At 40.8% G+C, this 16,254-nt stretch overlaps 1 protein-coding gene across 2 annotated transcripts in view; it reads left to right on the top strand.

Moving 5' to 3' along the window:
• The window catches only part of LOC118772440 (CMP-N-acetylneuraminate-beta-1,4-galactoside alpha-2,3-sialyltransferase-like), a 75,989-nt gene that overhangs the window by 40,881 nt on the left and 18,854 nt on the right, over positions 1–16,254 (top strand). For both annotated transcript variants that reach the window (XM_036520765.1, XM_036520766.1), the window contains 4 exons: positions 1,437–1,531; positions 7,182–7,245; positions 8,730–8,825; positions 10,227–10,413. In XM_036520765.1, the coding sequence (XP_036376658.1) occupies positions 1,437–1,531; positions 7,182–7,245; positions 8,730–8,825; positions 10,227–10,413 (442 nt within the window). The remainder of the gene's footprint in view (positions 1–1,436; positions 1,532–7,181; positions 7,246–8,729; positions 8,826–10,226; positions 10,414–16,254) is intronic.

Here is a 16,254-nt window from a genome sequence, read left to right on the forward strand (position 1 = left end):
AATTGGCTATGTAGCTGTGGATTCGCAGCAATCACAGAATTCCAAAGAAAATTCAGAAGAAAAAATACTCTAATACTACATAGTGTTTATTAGTGTCTCTTCAGTGTTTCCTTTACACATCTTAGTACTCACGCAAACTGCCCAGTGTGGACTGAAAATACTGGCCAAGAACATTTCTGATCTTGAATGCATGGGTTTTAAATGGGGAAAATGATTTTCTGACGAAATGGTTTTTCAGTTGTAATAATGTTTTGCAGTAACACAAACTTGAAGACAGGACTCCCTGTATTTGGATTCTCAAAAAGCCTTTGATTATGAGTAGAGTCACATTCTTAATCTCCAGTCATTAAAGGTGTTGTATTGCAATGAATTTGATGTTGGCTTCAACACTGAGCAGAAAGAGAATAATAAAAGGGAATTGTGTCTGAGCTTGGTTGTGTATGAAGTAGAGTTCCCCAAGTATCTCTTCTGGGATATTTGCTTTTTCTTTCATGTAATTGTCTTAGATGATGGCACTGATAGCAATTTTCTGATGAGGTCAAACTAGGGGGAGAGACAAATAGTATGGACGTTACTGAAATAATATTGGGGGATTTTAATAAGTCCAGAAAAAAGGGAAATAGTTGGCAAATGTAAAGCAATATTTCCAGCATACAGCAGTGTAAAATATGAAGTAATAATAATTTGTATTGGCTTCTCTGTTATGGAAAAAAGTGCTTTCTAGGGGGAAGGTACGGCCAGTCCTCTTTCAGATGAGGGTCCCTATGTGCTGAAAGAGAGGGAGCCGAGTGATTGACGGTGTGGAACGGATGCGATGTTTTCACAGTCCTGTGGCTCAGACTCCTATCATGGCGTTATGAGGGAGGTCGAGGCAGGAATGAGTGGCGTTCTGAGCTCTTTTAAAAAGACCTGTAAATGTTCAGGTTCTAATCTGGGGCTGAGTCGCCAGAACGACACTACAGGATGACTGTCTCAGCACCACATGCTCTGGCTTGTTCTTCTGTAGGTTGTGGAGTCCTTATGGTCAGAAGAGCTCTTCTAGCTGGCATACCCTGTAACACAGAAGTCTGTCAGAGATGCAGTTTAGAGAACAAAGTGGCAAGTGAATACTGCTGCATTTCTTAATGTCTTCCTTAACATCAGGTCGGTACTTCCCTGGGCCAGTTCTTCATTTCCAAGTCAAGAGACAGGCAAACTGTGGATTACCTGAAATACAAAACCTTAATCCTTAAAACATGTCCTGATTTATCAACGCATCTTCTGCCTCATCTTCTCCTGTGGCCATAAGAGGTTTAAGGTTTTGTTGTTTTAACCATTCCCCATTCAGTTTAAGATGATATGAAAGGTACTTTGTATTTGCAAACCATAATTATTATTACCAATTTAAATTAGCTCTTTAAAATTAACATGTGCCATGTTCTTTTTATCCCTTCCAGGTTTGTGAAACCAGCCCCCATGTTTCTGGACCAGAATTTTAAGCGGCTAGCAAAAGTCAGCAATTATTTACCTCCATTTGGATTCAAAACACAAGGTATGGAATAGTCTGGACTCTGGCATAACTATCATTTGTAAGGATTTTGGGTCATTATTTTCCTACTTAGAGATTAAGTTTTAATAATTCTGATAAATGCCAACTTTGATAATATTCTTCAATTTTGTACTAGGAGACTGCAAACTCTGGGGCTGCAGGAGGTTTTTTTAGCCTAATAATTTGAAATAGTTAATGTTGTTATGTGAAAGCCCACATTCCATTGCATGCTGGGTAGGCGCAGTGTGATTTGGCCCAGCTCCCCAACAGGGACATCTTGAGGCACATGTCCACAGTTGTACAGATGCTGAGGGCAGTGTTTAGTGACATTTTTGTAACGTAGTACTCTTGCTGATGTGTTAACTTCTGAAGGGTCTGTGTATATTCCTCTTTAATTCCTGCTGGCCTGTGCTTGCACTACTCAACAAATTCTACTACAGGCAAAGTGTGAATATGAATATGAATACCCTGTTTTAATCACAGGTGATGTCTGTCTTTTCCAGAATCACAGCTAATATTGGGTATTGTCTAAGAGAAGGCTAAACTCGCCTTTCCCAGAACAGTTTGTGTTGACCAGAATGACTAGTATAATTCTCTCATATTTATTGCTAAATAAGATGTTACATGGGACTCTCCATAGGTTATAGTGGGCAGAAGAGTTACTTTTTGCTATTGTCCTTATGTTTAAGTATTACACTATAATATCTTTACTTATGCTTATTTTGCAAAGGATGAAACAGAGAGGAGACACACAGGACAGGGCCATTCTGTGCAAAATGAATTAGATTAGCTGCTTGTGTTTGAGCTCTCTGCTGTGTGAAGAGGACCATAAGCCATACAGGGCCTCAGAGCACACAGGGGGCAGGGGCAATTGGTGCAAGCTGAACTCTAAAACCAGCAGGACCTACTCAAGGTGGCTGGAATGTTTGCCCCTCATGATGGCAGGTGTTTAGAAAGAAAGAAGGTCTGTCTCAAGAGAAGAGCAGTGAACCTCATACCAGGGCCAATCCCTGGGTAGAACAGGGAACCTAGTCTGATCCCCGGGTAGAATGGGGGTCCTGCTCATTGGAGAGGAGCAGTGAACCCAGGCTGAGCCTCATGTAGAACAGGGTCCCTCTCACTGCAAGTACCGCGGTATTAGGAGGTGTACCGCGGCGTTGAGCCCGTCACCACCATTACCGTCGTAACAGCTTTTTTCTCCCTTATCTGAGAGTGCTGCCATCCCCATGTAGCTTTTGGCTTGGTCTGTGGTCTTGTCTACACATATCCAGATATTTTCAAAAACTCACTTTTTTCTATCAGTTTTGAAAAGGATCACGTCCACAGTACACGCATTCTTTTATTTAAGGTTAAGGGACAAGTAACGTCAAATGAATGAATAATTAAACACGGGGGGTTTGGTTGCGGTGTTACCGCAAACCTCAAGGTGGCATTCTTCAAATACCACGGTAAGAAAATTTCTATACCGCTGCAGCCCTAACCATGCCACCTGGGGGTGGGGGTTTAACTTTAGTTGGTGTGTATCTTTATTAATACAGTGTACTTTCCTTTAGAACTGCTTGTAGGTTTTTCCTCTTTTTCTTAAAAGAGGTTTGTATTCCATTAAGGTATAGTGACCCTCAAAAAACAGTGTGGAAAAGGTTAGATTACTCAGTAAGAATTGAAAACTTTGCTATATCCCTGCACTTTTTGGTCCACTCTTCATTTGAAAGTGACAGTGTGTGAGACTATCATGCAGTCACAGAACATGATTTATGATTTGGTAGTGCTGCGTACCATTCATGCCAGCAAAGCCAAATGAGTCTGAATATCTCTGTCTCTGTGGACTGGAATTATATCTAGCTTGTCACCCTCATCTTGCTTAAATTTCATTGCACCTGGCTTTCAGTTTCTTAATATAGATACTGAGTATTAATAATTTCAGGGTTGTAATCTGGAGCATTCTTGAACATGTCAACAAATGGTGGCTCTCAGATATGACCTGATTGAGTAGCTCTATCTGATACCCGTAGCAAGGCGCTAAAGTTGGGCTGACCGATTACCATGTGTATCAACGGAGTGTATGGAGTTAGTTTCCATTTCAAATTCCTGTATCTATTACAACAAAGTAAAGAAAATAATAACCAACTTGCTTGAAAAGCTTGGCTGAATGTGAGCACATTCCAAGATACACAAAAGTGAACAGTTATGTGCAGGTATGTACAACATATAGTCTATGAATGTAACCTTTGTATTTTGTCAAGGGACTACTGCTATTTATAGGTAAAGATTTCCAAAGGAGATCTCCATGTTTACATTGCACCTGGCTTCTGTTTTCTTCATGGATCATGGAACCAGTTTTGCATTCCTTTAAACAGTAGTCATGCAGTAAGGTGTTACGTGTCATTTTTCAAAAGCGTTCTCCACAAAGGATTTCAAAAGGCAAAAAGAAGTAACCCACAGAAAATGGTTCATTTGCCAGTTTATTTTTATTTTCATTGTCACGGGAGAGTGTTCATATGTTGGCATTGGCTGTGTGTTTCCCTTCCATACTGTATCGCACTCTCTCTTTAAAGCACTTCCTTACGCGCCCTCATGTCATTCTGCTGAAATCATTGAGGGTGAGATGTGCAGTGCTCCCATAACTGAACAATGTGTGCAGTGTGTGGATGGTCCAGCCTACCTCTTTTTTTTGGATATATGCTTATGCATCAAACTGGACACTCAGAAGGAACAGAATGACTTTTATATGCCCTTTCCATTTTACTTTTGTCTATAGACAAAGACAGTATCTGTTGCTGCTCCCTGGTGAAAAGGTTTCATCAGATCTTTTCAGTGTGTTGACCTCCTCTAGAGAAAGACATTGGTTTGCAGTTGGGGTTATGGTTCCTTTTGTCCTAGACTGCATATAGAAGAACTAAAATTTGGAAATATGGCACTAAGAGCACTTAATTACTTTTTGGTGTTAAGCAACTTAATATCATGTGAATAACTGAACAATCATGGTTGCTAGCAATTTTTGTAAGTGAAAAGTGGTATCATTCCAGTGCTATTTTGTAAGATAAAATGTTCCCAACAGAATAAAGCTAGCTCTCTTCCTTAGTTACAAGGGTTATGCCTCTGGCTTAATCATTCCTACAAGGTATGAGGCCAATTACATTAAGTATCTCACTTTTTCTGACTTGAATCAATTGATGAATTAGCTTGATAGTTTCTAGCAAATGCTGCAGTGTTTTTACACGAAATACCCTACTTTTCCAGCTGCCTTCAGCTAATTCCAAAAGCCTCTTAGAATGGTCAAAATGTTCTATAGCTGAGTCATTGCTGATATCATCAGAGAGGGAAAAAAGCTATACAGCTGATATCAGGGAAGCACTGTGTCAGAGGTAGGGAGGGCAGAAGCATTATCAACCCCCTGTCTGCATCTCATAGTCTTCTTAGCTGATGCAGGCTTTCATTTGTGGCATTTTGCTCTGACCAGCATCTCAGTCTTGTTATAATACATCCGCTATCTACATCCTGTAATGTTTAAGGGGCTCGGCCCTGTTCCTGGTAAGAATGTCACAAGCCTTGGAGTACACATAAGAAGGGAGGGAGAGGCACAAAGGCCTCAAAGGTGTACTTTGTTGAAATTTTAAATGTTAGCTAATTTAAAAAAATACATCTAACCATGATTCAAAGCTTCTATGGGCTCCAGATTTATCTTTCTAAATGAGTGAGCTTTTCATGCAGTCATATTCGATGCTCCACAGCAGACAATGACACACTAGACACATGTCACACTATGTTAGCCTATTTTTTTGTGGAGGATGGGGGTGTTGTGTGTGTGTGTGTGTGTGTATGTGTTTGTGTTGGGGGGGGGGGGGGGGGGGGGGTGGCATTGCAGGTGGCTTTGGATTTGAGTCTGTATGTGTGGGTTTCTGGCATGAACTGCAATGTATTACAGAAGCCTCACTGACTCTCTTGAAAACCATTCTCAGAGAGCTAAAACACTTAATCGCTTCTGAGGCCTTCACAGTCATTTACTGGATGACGCAGAAGAAGAAGCTTTTTAATGAAACAAACCAGTAATATCTCTGTGATGAATGATCTCTTATCCAGTTCACTGTGATTTGCACTGTATCCCGACAGTTTGTAGTCTGTAGTAGAAATGTACGCTGTGTAAAGAAAATGTCCCGTTGTTGTTATGAAGTCTTTGACACCGTTTAAGTAGGGTCTCTCTGAGGTGCCGACGTGCCCACCCCTGGACCTGGTAGCCTGAGAGAGTTTTGTGTTTCACTATTTTGATATCTGTGCTCATGGTTTTGGCTGAAACTACAGTGGGGCTTTTCCTTTCCAATAACCATCTGGCCTGGTGTGTATGTACACTGCAGCCTTTCTATTTTCCATCATTTCCTCTATGCTGTAATTAGTCATGAAACTCATTCATATGGGGCTGAGACCCATTTCTGAATCATCAAATAGGAAGTCATGTGGTTATAAAAGGGTCACAGTTTTGTCATCAGTATGACTATGGCAGTTTCAGTCATTTTCAACAGTATTGAGATACTTATACCTTGCACAGATCTGCGAGCTGGGGTATCCTGTGAATGGGACATAAATAAATGAATGCAGCTATTGAAGACATGGGAAATAAATATTTGCAACTACTATCTATACTATCTATAACTACTATTACTTACTACTAAGTAATCAGACACCAGCATCTTACATCACCTATCATCTCTGTATCAATTCACCAACACAGAGAGGCTTGATTTAATATTGAAATGGGGATGATCTATGTGGAACATATGACTCATAATTTCTAAATGGTCATTTTGCAGAGGTATTTTATTTGGTTTTAAATGACATTAGCCAAAAAAAAAGTTATTCACATCAAGGTAAATACTGATGTGTGTTTGTGCAGTAAAAGTAAACCAGGCCATCACTCTTCAGCCTTGGGCTGAACAATTCAGTTTGGTGTTGTAAATATCACATTTATAATATTTCCACAGACATACTGTTTAAAGTCTCTGGAGTTGTTTCCCTCACATTATGCTCCTTGGCTAGAATGGGTTCTGTATTTTTTATCCTGCAGTCACACAGAGGTCTGGATCCCCATTATAACATAAACCACATATTCATGCCTCAGATTAACCTTACAAAAAATAACGCATCAACAAATGTCAAGAAAGCATGGAATAAATACGTGACCATAGTGGAAGCCTGCAAAAAAAGGTCAGGAATGTTTGCTATGGTGGAACATCTCAACATCTCCAACCTGCGGTACGGCTGGCTGCTGATGTAACCAAATTCCCAGAGGGCCACGGATTGCTCGCTTTATCAGAAGGTTGTTCTTGTTTAAAAATTACATTCTTAACTGAGGTTTTTTATGGTCTTTATCCAAAGTGCCTTTAGGTGGATTCATTTATCCCACTTAGGGAGCGTTTCAAGTCCAGCTTTCACCACATTGTCCCCTTATCTCCAGATAATGGGATAACATGAAGAAGTGTTCACCTACGGTCTGTCAGCCCACCCAGCCTGCAATATAATATCCTTATGAGCTCAACAGATGTTATACCCTCTTTTTTCTTAGGTGAATTTTCTCTTAAGGCTTTAAACTTTATTGTGTTGAAAGAGGTTTTCATGATATTTTTTTCACTGACATTTTTTTCCTCTGTTCTCTCTTCAGAAAAGATCATAGATGTTATTTTAGCAGCCACAAAGAAGTATGGGCTGGGTTCTGATTTGGACAGGTATGTGTTTCTGAAATGGCCAGGGCTGATCTGGAGTGAGGTTACACACCTAGATGACTTTAACAGACAGGCTATAACCCACACTCTCCCTCCCCTCCCTCTAGTTATTCAATTGAAATAGTAAGGACAGGGACTGCTCTCCGCCAGCAACACTAGATGTTCTGCACTCCGGGAAAAGGGCTCATATATAGTATCATCATATCAAAGAAACCAGGACCATTGTTTGGCCTTTTAGCTGGAGTCTGAATGAGCAGGAGCGAACCCCACTCCAGTCAACTCCATGAAAGAACAGCATGAAAGAACCTGATATTTACAACATCAAAGACTGCACAGCTCACAGCCACGCGTAGGGATTTAAGGCCTCACAAGCTCTCCCACTTAGAGAGTATTTATCAAGTATTTATCATAAGAAAGTACAGTCTACTTAACCTGGAAATTCCATAGGCTTGCAGGGCAAATATGCCCCCCCCCCCCCCAAACAATCGCAAATTCATAACTGGTGTCTACCTCAGCCACTCTCCTCATTTTTAAGTTTCTCTTTCTCTTTAAGTTTCTCTCTAATTCTGATGCCTGGTATCCAGATTGTCCAGTACACAAAATAAAATTCTTAGCTTAACAATAAAGACCACAATATTTTGAGCTGGCTATGGCACACTGATTTTCCACTATCTGACACAGCACTTCATCTTTATTTTCTTGAGGGATTACTGGAAGTATCAGACTTCCCCATTCAAAGCTCCACAGTATAAAAAAGTATTTCTATGTGAAATTTTTCCAGACAAACAGCCTCTTAATTTGTCTTCTTCCCCAGTCATTACAAAGATATGTTTTACTAGATTTCAGAGGCTGAGGAGTCACTGGAAGGGTAATTAGCCAATCAGACCATTCGCCTCTGCTCCTTTCTCACTGCCAGTCTTTTGGCCTTCGACCTTGCAGTAATCTGTGTGCAAACACTTGGCCCACCCCCATCTTCATCTTGGGGAAGAGGATCTGACTTGCCATTCTCAACATGCTTGAACCCAGCTCCATATTCACAGTCATGCTTTTTTTCCATGTTTATTGGAAGATTAATGTGGGAAGTTTAGTTGTAACCCAGGCTTTCTGTAAACAAGTGGCCCCTGCTGCTCTGGTAAATATGTCCTGTTGATGGCTCCAGGCCGGGCTGTGGACAGAGATAGATAGGGAGGCTGATGTGACCCACACACTAGGCCACTTTGACCTTGTTCACAGGAGTTCATTCCTCTCTACATCCCTCTCCATGGAGCACAAGCGTTTCTTCAGATTCTCTAAAACTGGTGTTGTCTGTTTACCCTGAAGCATTGGGCATCAAGATCTGATTCTCCTGTACAGTACAAAGCTTAGCCATAATGTTGTAAAGAAGGTGGCATCAGTGTTAAAGCTTACATTTGGGTGTATGCATTTTAAGTGATGATATTTTACCTGATCAAAATGATTTTGTTTTGTTCTTTCTGTCTCTCCATCAGTCTGGCCTGTAAAAGATGCATCATTGTGGGGAACGGAGGGATCCTTGCAAACAAGTCTTTAGGCTCCCACATCGATGAGTATGATGTCATTGTAAGGTGAGATAAACTGTTCACTTTCGCAAATCTTTTTTCAACCAGGTTAGAAGAGTAGAGCAAAAAACTAACAGGCACATTTGACACAGACGGAGGCGAGTGTTCCTCCGATGCTTGAGCTGGATAAGCAAAGGAAAGGAGGAGTATATCATTGAACAGCTTGGTTTCAACATTCCCTTTTTTGATTACACATGGTCCCCAATCACACTCTGTTAAAAATGTATAAAGTCCGTCTACTCCTACTGTTTGCAGGCTGTTTGTTTGAGCATGTAGTGGCCTCTGTGGAGTAATTGGTGAGTGTGTGATGGAGTGATGGGATGGCCCCAATTGGCTAGGGGCACCCTTGCGCAGTTCTGCCTGGTAACACATGGCTGTAAGTATGAGCGCTGAAGGACGGGCTCCAACTGCAGGCTCCCTCTCAGCACGTGCTGGCCCTCTCTGGGCCTCTGGCACAATCTCCGTGTCCCACCCCAGACCTCAGATGAGAGCACCACTGTCCAGCCACGACAGATATACTGGTCTACGTCCCCTTGGCAAGTCCTCCAGGGTCTTCTCAGGACTGAATACTTGGAACACAGTGCTTGGAATTATCTAATCAGTTGTTTGCGTCTGTCATTCTTGGACTTCCTGAGCATCTCACTGTAATCCTTTACTTTGGCTTTCATGGTCTTTCATCTTTTTCCTCATGCCTTCATACTGCAGAGATTTATGTAACAGTGAGTGACCTTGTCCCAAATAATTATTGAAAGGAATTAAAAAAGTATTACAGTATACAATACAGTATTATAAGATTAACTTGAAAAAAATACATGTTATGGAATCACTCTAAAACTTTTTGTGCTATTTAGTGACTCGAAGTTTGTGGACTCTGGACAGTGATTAAAAAATTATATGACAACGAGACTTCATATGAATTATCTCCTAAAATTTAGGTGCTGCGCTAGGACACATCACTTGTTGTGTCAATGTGTGTGATGGAAAGCAGCTCGGACCACTCTTCCAGGTTCTGTCCTTGGGAGCGTTTCCCTGCATGCTTTCCTAACACTGTGCAGCAGGTACAGGTGCCCCCTGCCACGCCCCTAACAAATAAAAGTCAAACAGTCATCCCCAGGCTTGTTGGATGTGGCCAAGGCCAAAAGCACCACCTGTCCTGTGTCCTCTCCACCAATACATACTCATGATGTTTCCTCTCCAACCTGCATTCTCATCTTGTCGTCATAGATGCGGAAGTCAGCATGGAGTGCATTTTCTCCTGTCTGACAGAACACAGACAGAGTACAGTACTGACAACAGGCTCTGATTTTGCAAAGTGTCCATACACATGTGAAGCTTGTTTCAGCTGTGTATATATCGTGTACCTCGCTGGTGGCATTCCTTTTCATGCCAGTTCAACTCCCTGTGCAGGCTGAACGAGGCCCCTGTGAGTGGGTTTGTGAAAGATGTAGGCTCCAAGACAACCATACGGATCACCTATCCTGAGGGGGCCATCCAGAAGCCTGAGCGCTACGAGAAAGACTCGCTCTTCGTTTTCTCTGCCTTTAAGCCCCTGGATTTCAGGTGGCTCCGACAGATGATCTTCAAAGAGAAGCCGGTAAGGCAACTCCAGCTGACCACTAGGGGGCAGTGGGGAGTTTACTTAGTGATTGTCATGAAAGGAGTTTAGGGGACTGTAAATATGCACAGTAACATATGTGTGCTGACCCCAAATCACTTAAATATGTCATTATTGGCTCACAGGTGTTGTTCCACACTTAACACTGTCTGTTCTTTCCTCCTGATGATGCTGAACTCTCACTAGGCTAACAAACAAACATCATAATCATGCCTCGACTTGCACTGAAAAGTGGGCTATTTGTTTTTATGTAAAAGTTTTTGGAAAAAAAATTCTTGTAGCCTGTATCGCTGAACAAATGGCAGTATGGTGGTGATACAGAGATTATTGATTTGCCAAATAGTGATTTGGTTCAGCAAGACTGCCCTGAGGCTGTCTGTGGTGATAATTTAAAGAGTTTGGTTATGGTTGTTTCCTTTATCGTCACATCTGTACACTTGTGGTTAGTAAAGGAGGAGAACAGTCCTTTCATTACCAGTCTTAACAAGAAGTCTCTATTCTGTACTGCTGTGATAAAGGAACCAAATCTGGTCAGCGTTTAAGTGGTTCCTTTTGTCTGGCTGGTAGGAAAATATTGCTGTCATCTTAAATGATGGCTGCTGAATTGGATGCTTAATTGGCAGGTCTTTCTGACTGAATGAGGCACTGCTTATCTTTCAAATGTTGAGTTTGGAAATTTAATGAATCTGCTCTTTCTCCACGTCATTTCAGAATGATAAGACAAAGTGCCTGGTCACACATGACTGTTCTTCTCTGCTGGGCTGAAAGGCAGGGCCCGTCGCTCCAGTGTGGGCTCAAGAATGCGGGCGGCTGTGGTGCTGTGTAGTAATTCTAAAGTGGTGGCTCTGCCAACCTGGTTATAAGAAACCTTTTCCCATGAAACACAGCTGTGTCATTCCAGGCTCTTCAGTGCATAGGAGCTCAGTGGCAGACATTTATCAGCAGAGACACAGAGAGAAAACACTTGGCTGTTTAATTACTGTGTGCCTTTGAAGAAACCAGATTTGTCTGAATGGTAGATTTGAACAAGTGGGACAGTAGGGTCAGGCAGATAATTGATCTGACCGGTGCCCCTGATAAATTGCCTTTGATCTCCTACAGGAAGACTTTCCCACATGTTTAATGGCAGAGTAACAAATTAATGGACCAAAAAAATTCTGTTAACCTCTGCAGAATATTCCATTCCCCCTCTGAGAATATTGGGAAAACCAGCAAGCAAAATGAGCATGATAAATAAACTGCAGTCAGGATAGCATTGAATTAAGAAGCTGTGTGATTTTCCTCTAGTGCTGGTTTCTCTATGCAGTCCAGCCCTGCTTCTCTGGGATTGAAAGAAGCACCCTTGTAGTGAGCCAGGGAGAAGGCCCCTCAGCCCCCTCATATATAAGGCTTGTAACACTCCCTGCCCCACTGGAAAAGAAGTTGCGTTTGTGTGGGCATTGTATTGTAAGTGCTGTTATCTGAGCTTGTTAATACATTATATTAGTAGTTAATTATAGTTAATCCATCTCATTGATACAACATGTTTGCATAGCAAATAAGTGCCTCACTTACACATTACCCATTCAAACAGCTGGATTGGTATCTTGCTTAAGAATACAAAACCAGTTTAACATAGCAACTGTCATTGTACCGGGCCTGTCACGCTGCTGTTAACACTATATTTTGGATACTAATCAACTTCCCATGTACTGTAGACCAGTGCCTTTTCTACCAACTTACTTACATTCCGTGTTTTGTCAACCAGGAAACATGGGACGTTTAATGAGGTTTATGTGTTGTTGCATAGTAGTTACCTTCTTTTCTTGGTCTTGGGGTAGGGGTACTTTGGACCTCTAGAGAACTAGCATTGTGTAAATGTAGTCTGAACTTTATATGATTTTAAACAGAAACATAGACACAACATTTCTCCAGGGAACATGCTAATGCATGTACATATTAAATTTAGAACCATAACTTTTTAATCCTAATATGTCTTGTTTCAAAAGGCCTTATATTGTAATGATAGCAACAAGTTCAGTTTATATTTAAGGATTTTTATTGATCTGTTGTATTTACAGTAGGGCTATGTCAAAAAATGAATATTTTTATTTATTTAATTTGACTCATCTTTGAGTCAAATTAAATAAATGTAGAATATTGTATTGGATTAGTTTTTGTTAAAGGCAAAAGAAATATAAACCTATCTTTAAATCATCTAAACCAGGAATGTTAAGGTGTAATATTGTTTCTCTGCTTTTTAAGGAGCTGAAACAGCTGCACTTAAAAAAGGCATGTGTGACCATGTACACAATTAGCTTTAGTAAACCATCTCTTTTGACTGATGTTAAAACCTGAAATATACCTCCCTTTCTCTCTTGCGAGTAAGAGTAAAAATGCATGTGGAATCTTTGAAGTCCTGGCTTCAGAAGGATCCTTTTGTGTCACGTTTACATTCATATCCTAGGTGGAAGGAATGTTGAGCTTTTCAGGGTATCACTGGCCTTTGAACATGAATTTCCAGTGTCTTCCCTGTGGACTCTGTGTGTGTCTGTGTGTGTGTGTCTGTGTGTGTGTGTGTGTGTGTGTGTGTGTGTGTGTGTGTGTGTGTGTGTGTGTGTGTGTGTGTGTGTAAGCGCACGTGCACGCTTGTGTGTTTGTGTGCTAACCCATCTTGTCACAGTATTCGTCACTGTGTGCACCAGGTGCCCCTGCCTATAGGTATCAGGATCTCCTGGTGGCTGCTAAGAAAATCAGCCCAGACCAGAGAATGATGGTTTTGCTTTCCTCACCAAATTAGAGGTACTTGCACCTGCTTTTCAGAAGATAGCAGCCTTATGTTGATGTCTTCAATGAATGTCTTGTTTGGATAAAACAACCAGATTACATTTCAAAATAATACAGTTCCTGTGAGAACAGGGAAACTGGTTATGAAGCAGTTTTTAAATGCCTGTTTTTTTCCATAAACCATATTAAAAATGTTTGCAAATGATAAAAAACATAAGCATTATTCTTATTAAGAGCAAAAAAAATGCGCAGTAGATAGTAGATCATGTACAAAAACACAATTCCCAGGTGTAAATTACTCCAGTCATATGTGCATAGTCATACAAAAAGTATATGGTCCTACTTAAAATATCTAGCAGCACAGTTCATAACTGGTTTTGACCGTAACTATTGCTGAAGCCAGGAGTTCAATGTAGAAATCCTAGCCCTATAGATTCTGGCTGTAAAGCTCTGTAGTGCCAGAAAGTCCAAGTACTAATGTGGCCTTTCTGATTTAAGGTTAAGCCTTGAGTTAAACCATCCCTTTAAAATCATTTTCTTAGTCACAGTTAAAGCTGCCATGAATGCATCCATAAATGAACATCTTGCACGTTAAAGTGGATCAGAGAGTCATCTGCAAGTTGTAAAACACCTTTATTTTTTGAAACCACAATCTCCTGTTTGAAGGATGAGGTTTCTAAACAGAGTCCAGTTACCTCCAGAACATGCATATTGCCATACCAGAAGTATACCTGATAGCACTTGGGGGATAGCACACCTGTCTAGACAGTTCACTACCTACAGTACTGTGGCATCTACTGTCTCTAAACCATGCTGCGTTGAATTGGAGTAGGAAAAGTGAGGCCATGAAAACGAGGGCAGGAACACTACCTTAAAATACACAAGAAGGGAAATAAGCAGTTTCCTATTATTAGAAACAATTTCTGTGTTTTAAGTGTTTTTACAAGTCTCAGGTGTCTGTGATAACGCCACCTTCCTGATTTTAAAGTTGTAAGCTAGCCTATGTAAATATCTCTTCCATTCACCTAGCCTGTTGAGCTCAAGAGATACCGTGAAAATGCATGCCAATATTTATTTACCTCAGGGCTTTGTTTTGACTGTGGTTTGAATAAGAGAATGTGTGGCCATATTTTAGCATTATTTTGTAAGCCTGTATTTCTCAATGAAGAGTTTTGGCTCAAGTTAAAGCTAGTGTACATCCAGCTTTGGGGATTTCCACATATTACGTGACATTATTGTAATGTATTATACCTGTTTGCCAGACACTCTTATCCAGAGTGACTTACATAAGGTACAGTTTTTACATATTATCCATTTTTACAGCTGATATTTACTGAGGCAATTGTGGTTTAAGCAACTTGCCCAAGGGTACAACAGCAGTGCCCCAGTGGGGAAACAAGCCACCAGCCCTGCCCCTTACTACTATGCTGCCCTGCTGTCCTGTAGAGAAGCTGGCCAATACTTCTCTCTTAAACAAATAAGGATAAGAACAAAAGGTTAAAAGAAACAATAATTTATTTTAAAATCAGACAACAAAACAAAGGAAACCAGGCTGCGCACATCAGTAGCAGGGACAAAGTGAGCCCTCCCCTACTCTCAAGCCACACCTGTGTTTAATCAGGTGTCAATCAGTAAGGTGTGGCTCGTTATCCAATCAGCTGGTTCCCTTACAAATTGTATGCACATGTTGGCAATTACCCAATGATTAATACACAATAGCCCTTAGGGAGAGGTGGTGAAGGCCTTCTTCGCATGCCCATATTATTTTTATATTATTTATATATAGCGGGAAAACAGTTTCAGTCCATACACAAAAGGCTATTTAAATTTTTCATCATTATTCATGTAAAATATCCCTTTTTCACTACATGCAAAAAAAATCTGCAAATCCATTCATAATTTTCACAGAGCAGTTATGCTCATGTGGAATTAAGTGAATGGAAACCTGGCAAGAACAGAGCCTTTGTTCCAACTAGACAGAAATGGCTTGAGCCATTTAAAAAAATCTTCTTTTCTTTATATACCATAGGTCTGACCAGAGAGGTCATAAAGAAGGTTATCTGTGATTTAAAGACTCCACCAGCTTTGTGGAATGACTCTGGAATTCAACAAGAACTGAACAGGCACTGTTCAGATGCTGTAGGGACTGCTTACCTTTTCGCTCTGTAGTAAAGTGAGGTACTGTCATTACTTTTAGACACCAGCTCAATTAGTCTATGACTGAAGATCACTCATTTCATGAGTTGCTTCCTTTAATCACAGCCACAAAATAAAGCAGCTATGATGTGGCTTGACTTGTAACATTTGACATCTGATCTGGCTTGAGGAGATTCACATAGGTGGCCACATCACGAGGTTGGCTGGGCATTCGTTTCTGTCTGTTGCCACTATTCAGAACGGCATATGTTAGGTGCGCATCACTAGTACTGGACGTGACACTGCTGTCAGGGCTCATTGAGGTTTTTCAAAGCATTGGTCTTAATACAAAGTATGTGTGTATGTATGTTCCCTATTTCTTTGGTGTCTTTTGATTTGGGCTCAGGGCAGACAGGAGAAAGGTGACTGATCAGGACAGAAAAGCAACTAGAGCGTTAAAAGGCCCTAAAGAAGGAAAGAAAGTCTGAGAAAATTCTGTATGGAATCAGCCACCCCTGATGTTTTACTCTTGTGGAATTTCTTTATATTTACCACATAATCCACAGAATCTGTCCTGTCAGGAGAGGCTAGGTAGATATTTAATCCATTATTTCCTGCCTCAGTCTGCTTTAATCCCTTCATTATTTCAACCTCACAAGGTTAGATTTGGATCACGAAGCATTGCTCACTTTGTATGATTTCTTCTAAGGCCATGCTCTCTCCCACAGAAATGTCCTAAATATTTATCCATCAGTGCTTCAGTGCTTATGATTCACTGCTCAAGGCACGCTCCTCTAAGGTCTGTACCTGCTGGTATATTTTGGTCTTTGCAATGGGTCTGAAACATGCTTGCAAATGAAAGAGAGGACAAACAAGTAGCTGTAAACAAAGACGGTGATAACTGCAAGGACTCTAGTG

This window comes from Megalops cyprinoides, chromosome 2 (genome assembly GCF_013368585.1).
Source record: "Megalops cyprinoides isolate fMegCyp1 chromosome 2, fMegCyp1.pri, whole genome shotgun sequence".
In the NCBI taxonomy this organism is placed as follows: Eukaryota; Metazoa; Chordata; class Actinopteri; order Elopiformes; family Megalopidae; genus Megalops; species Megalops cyprinoides.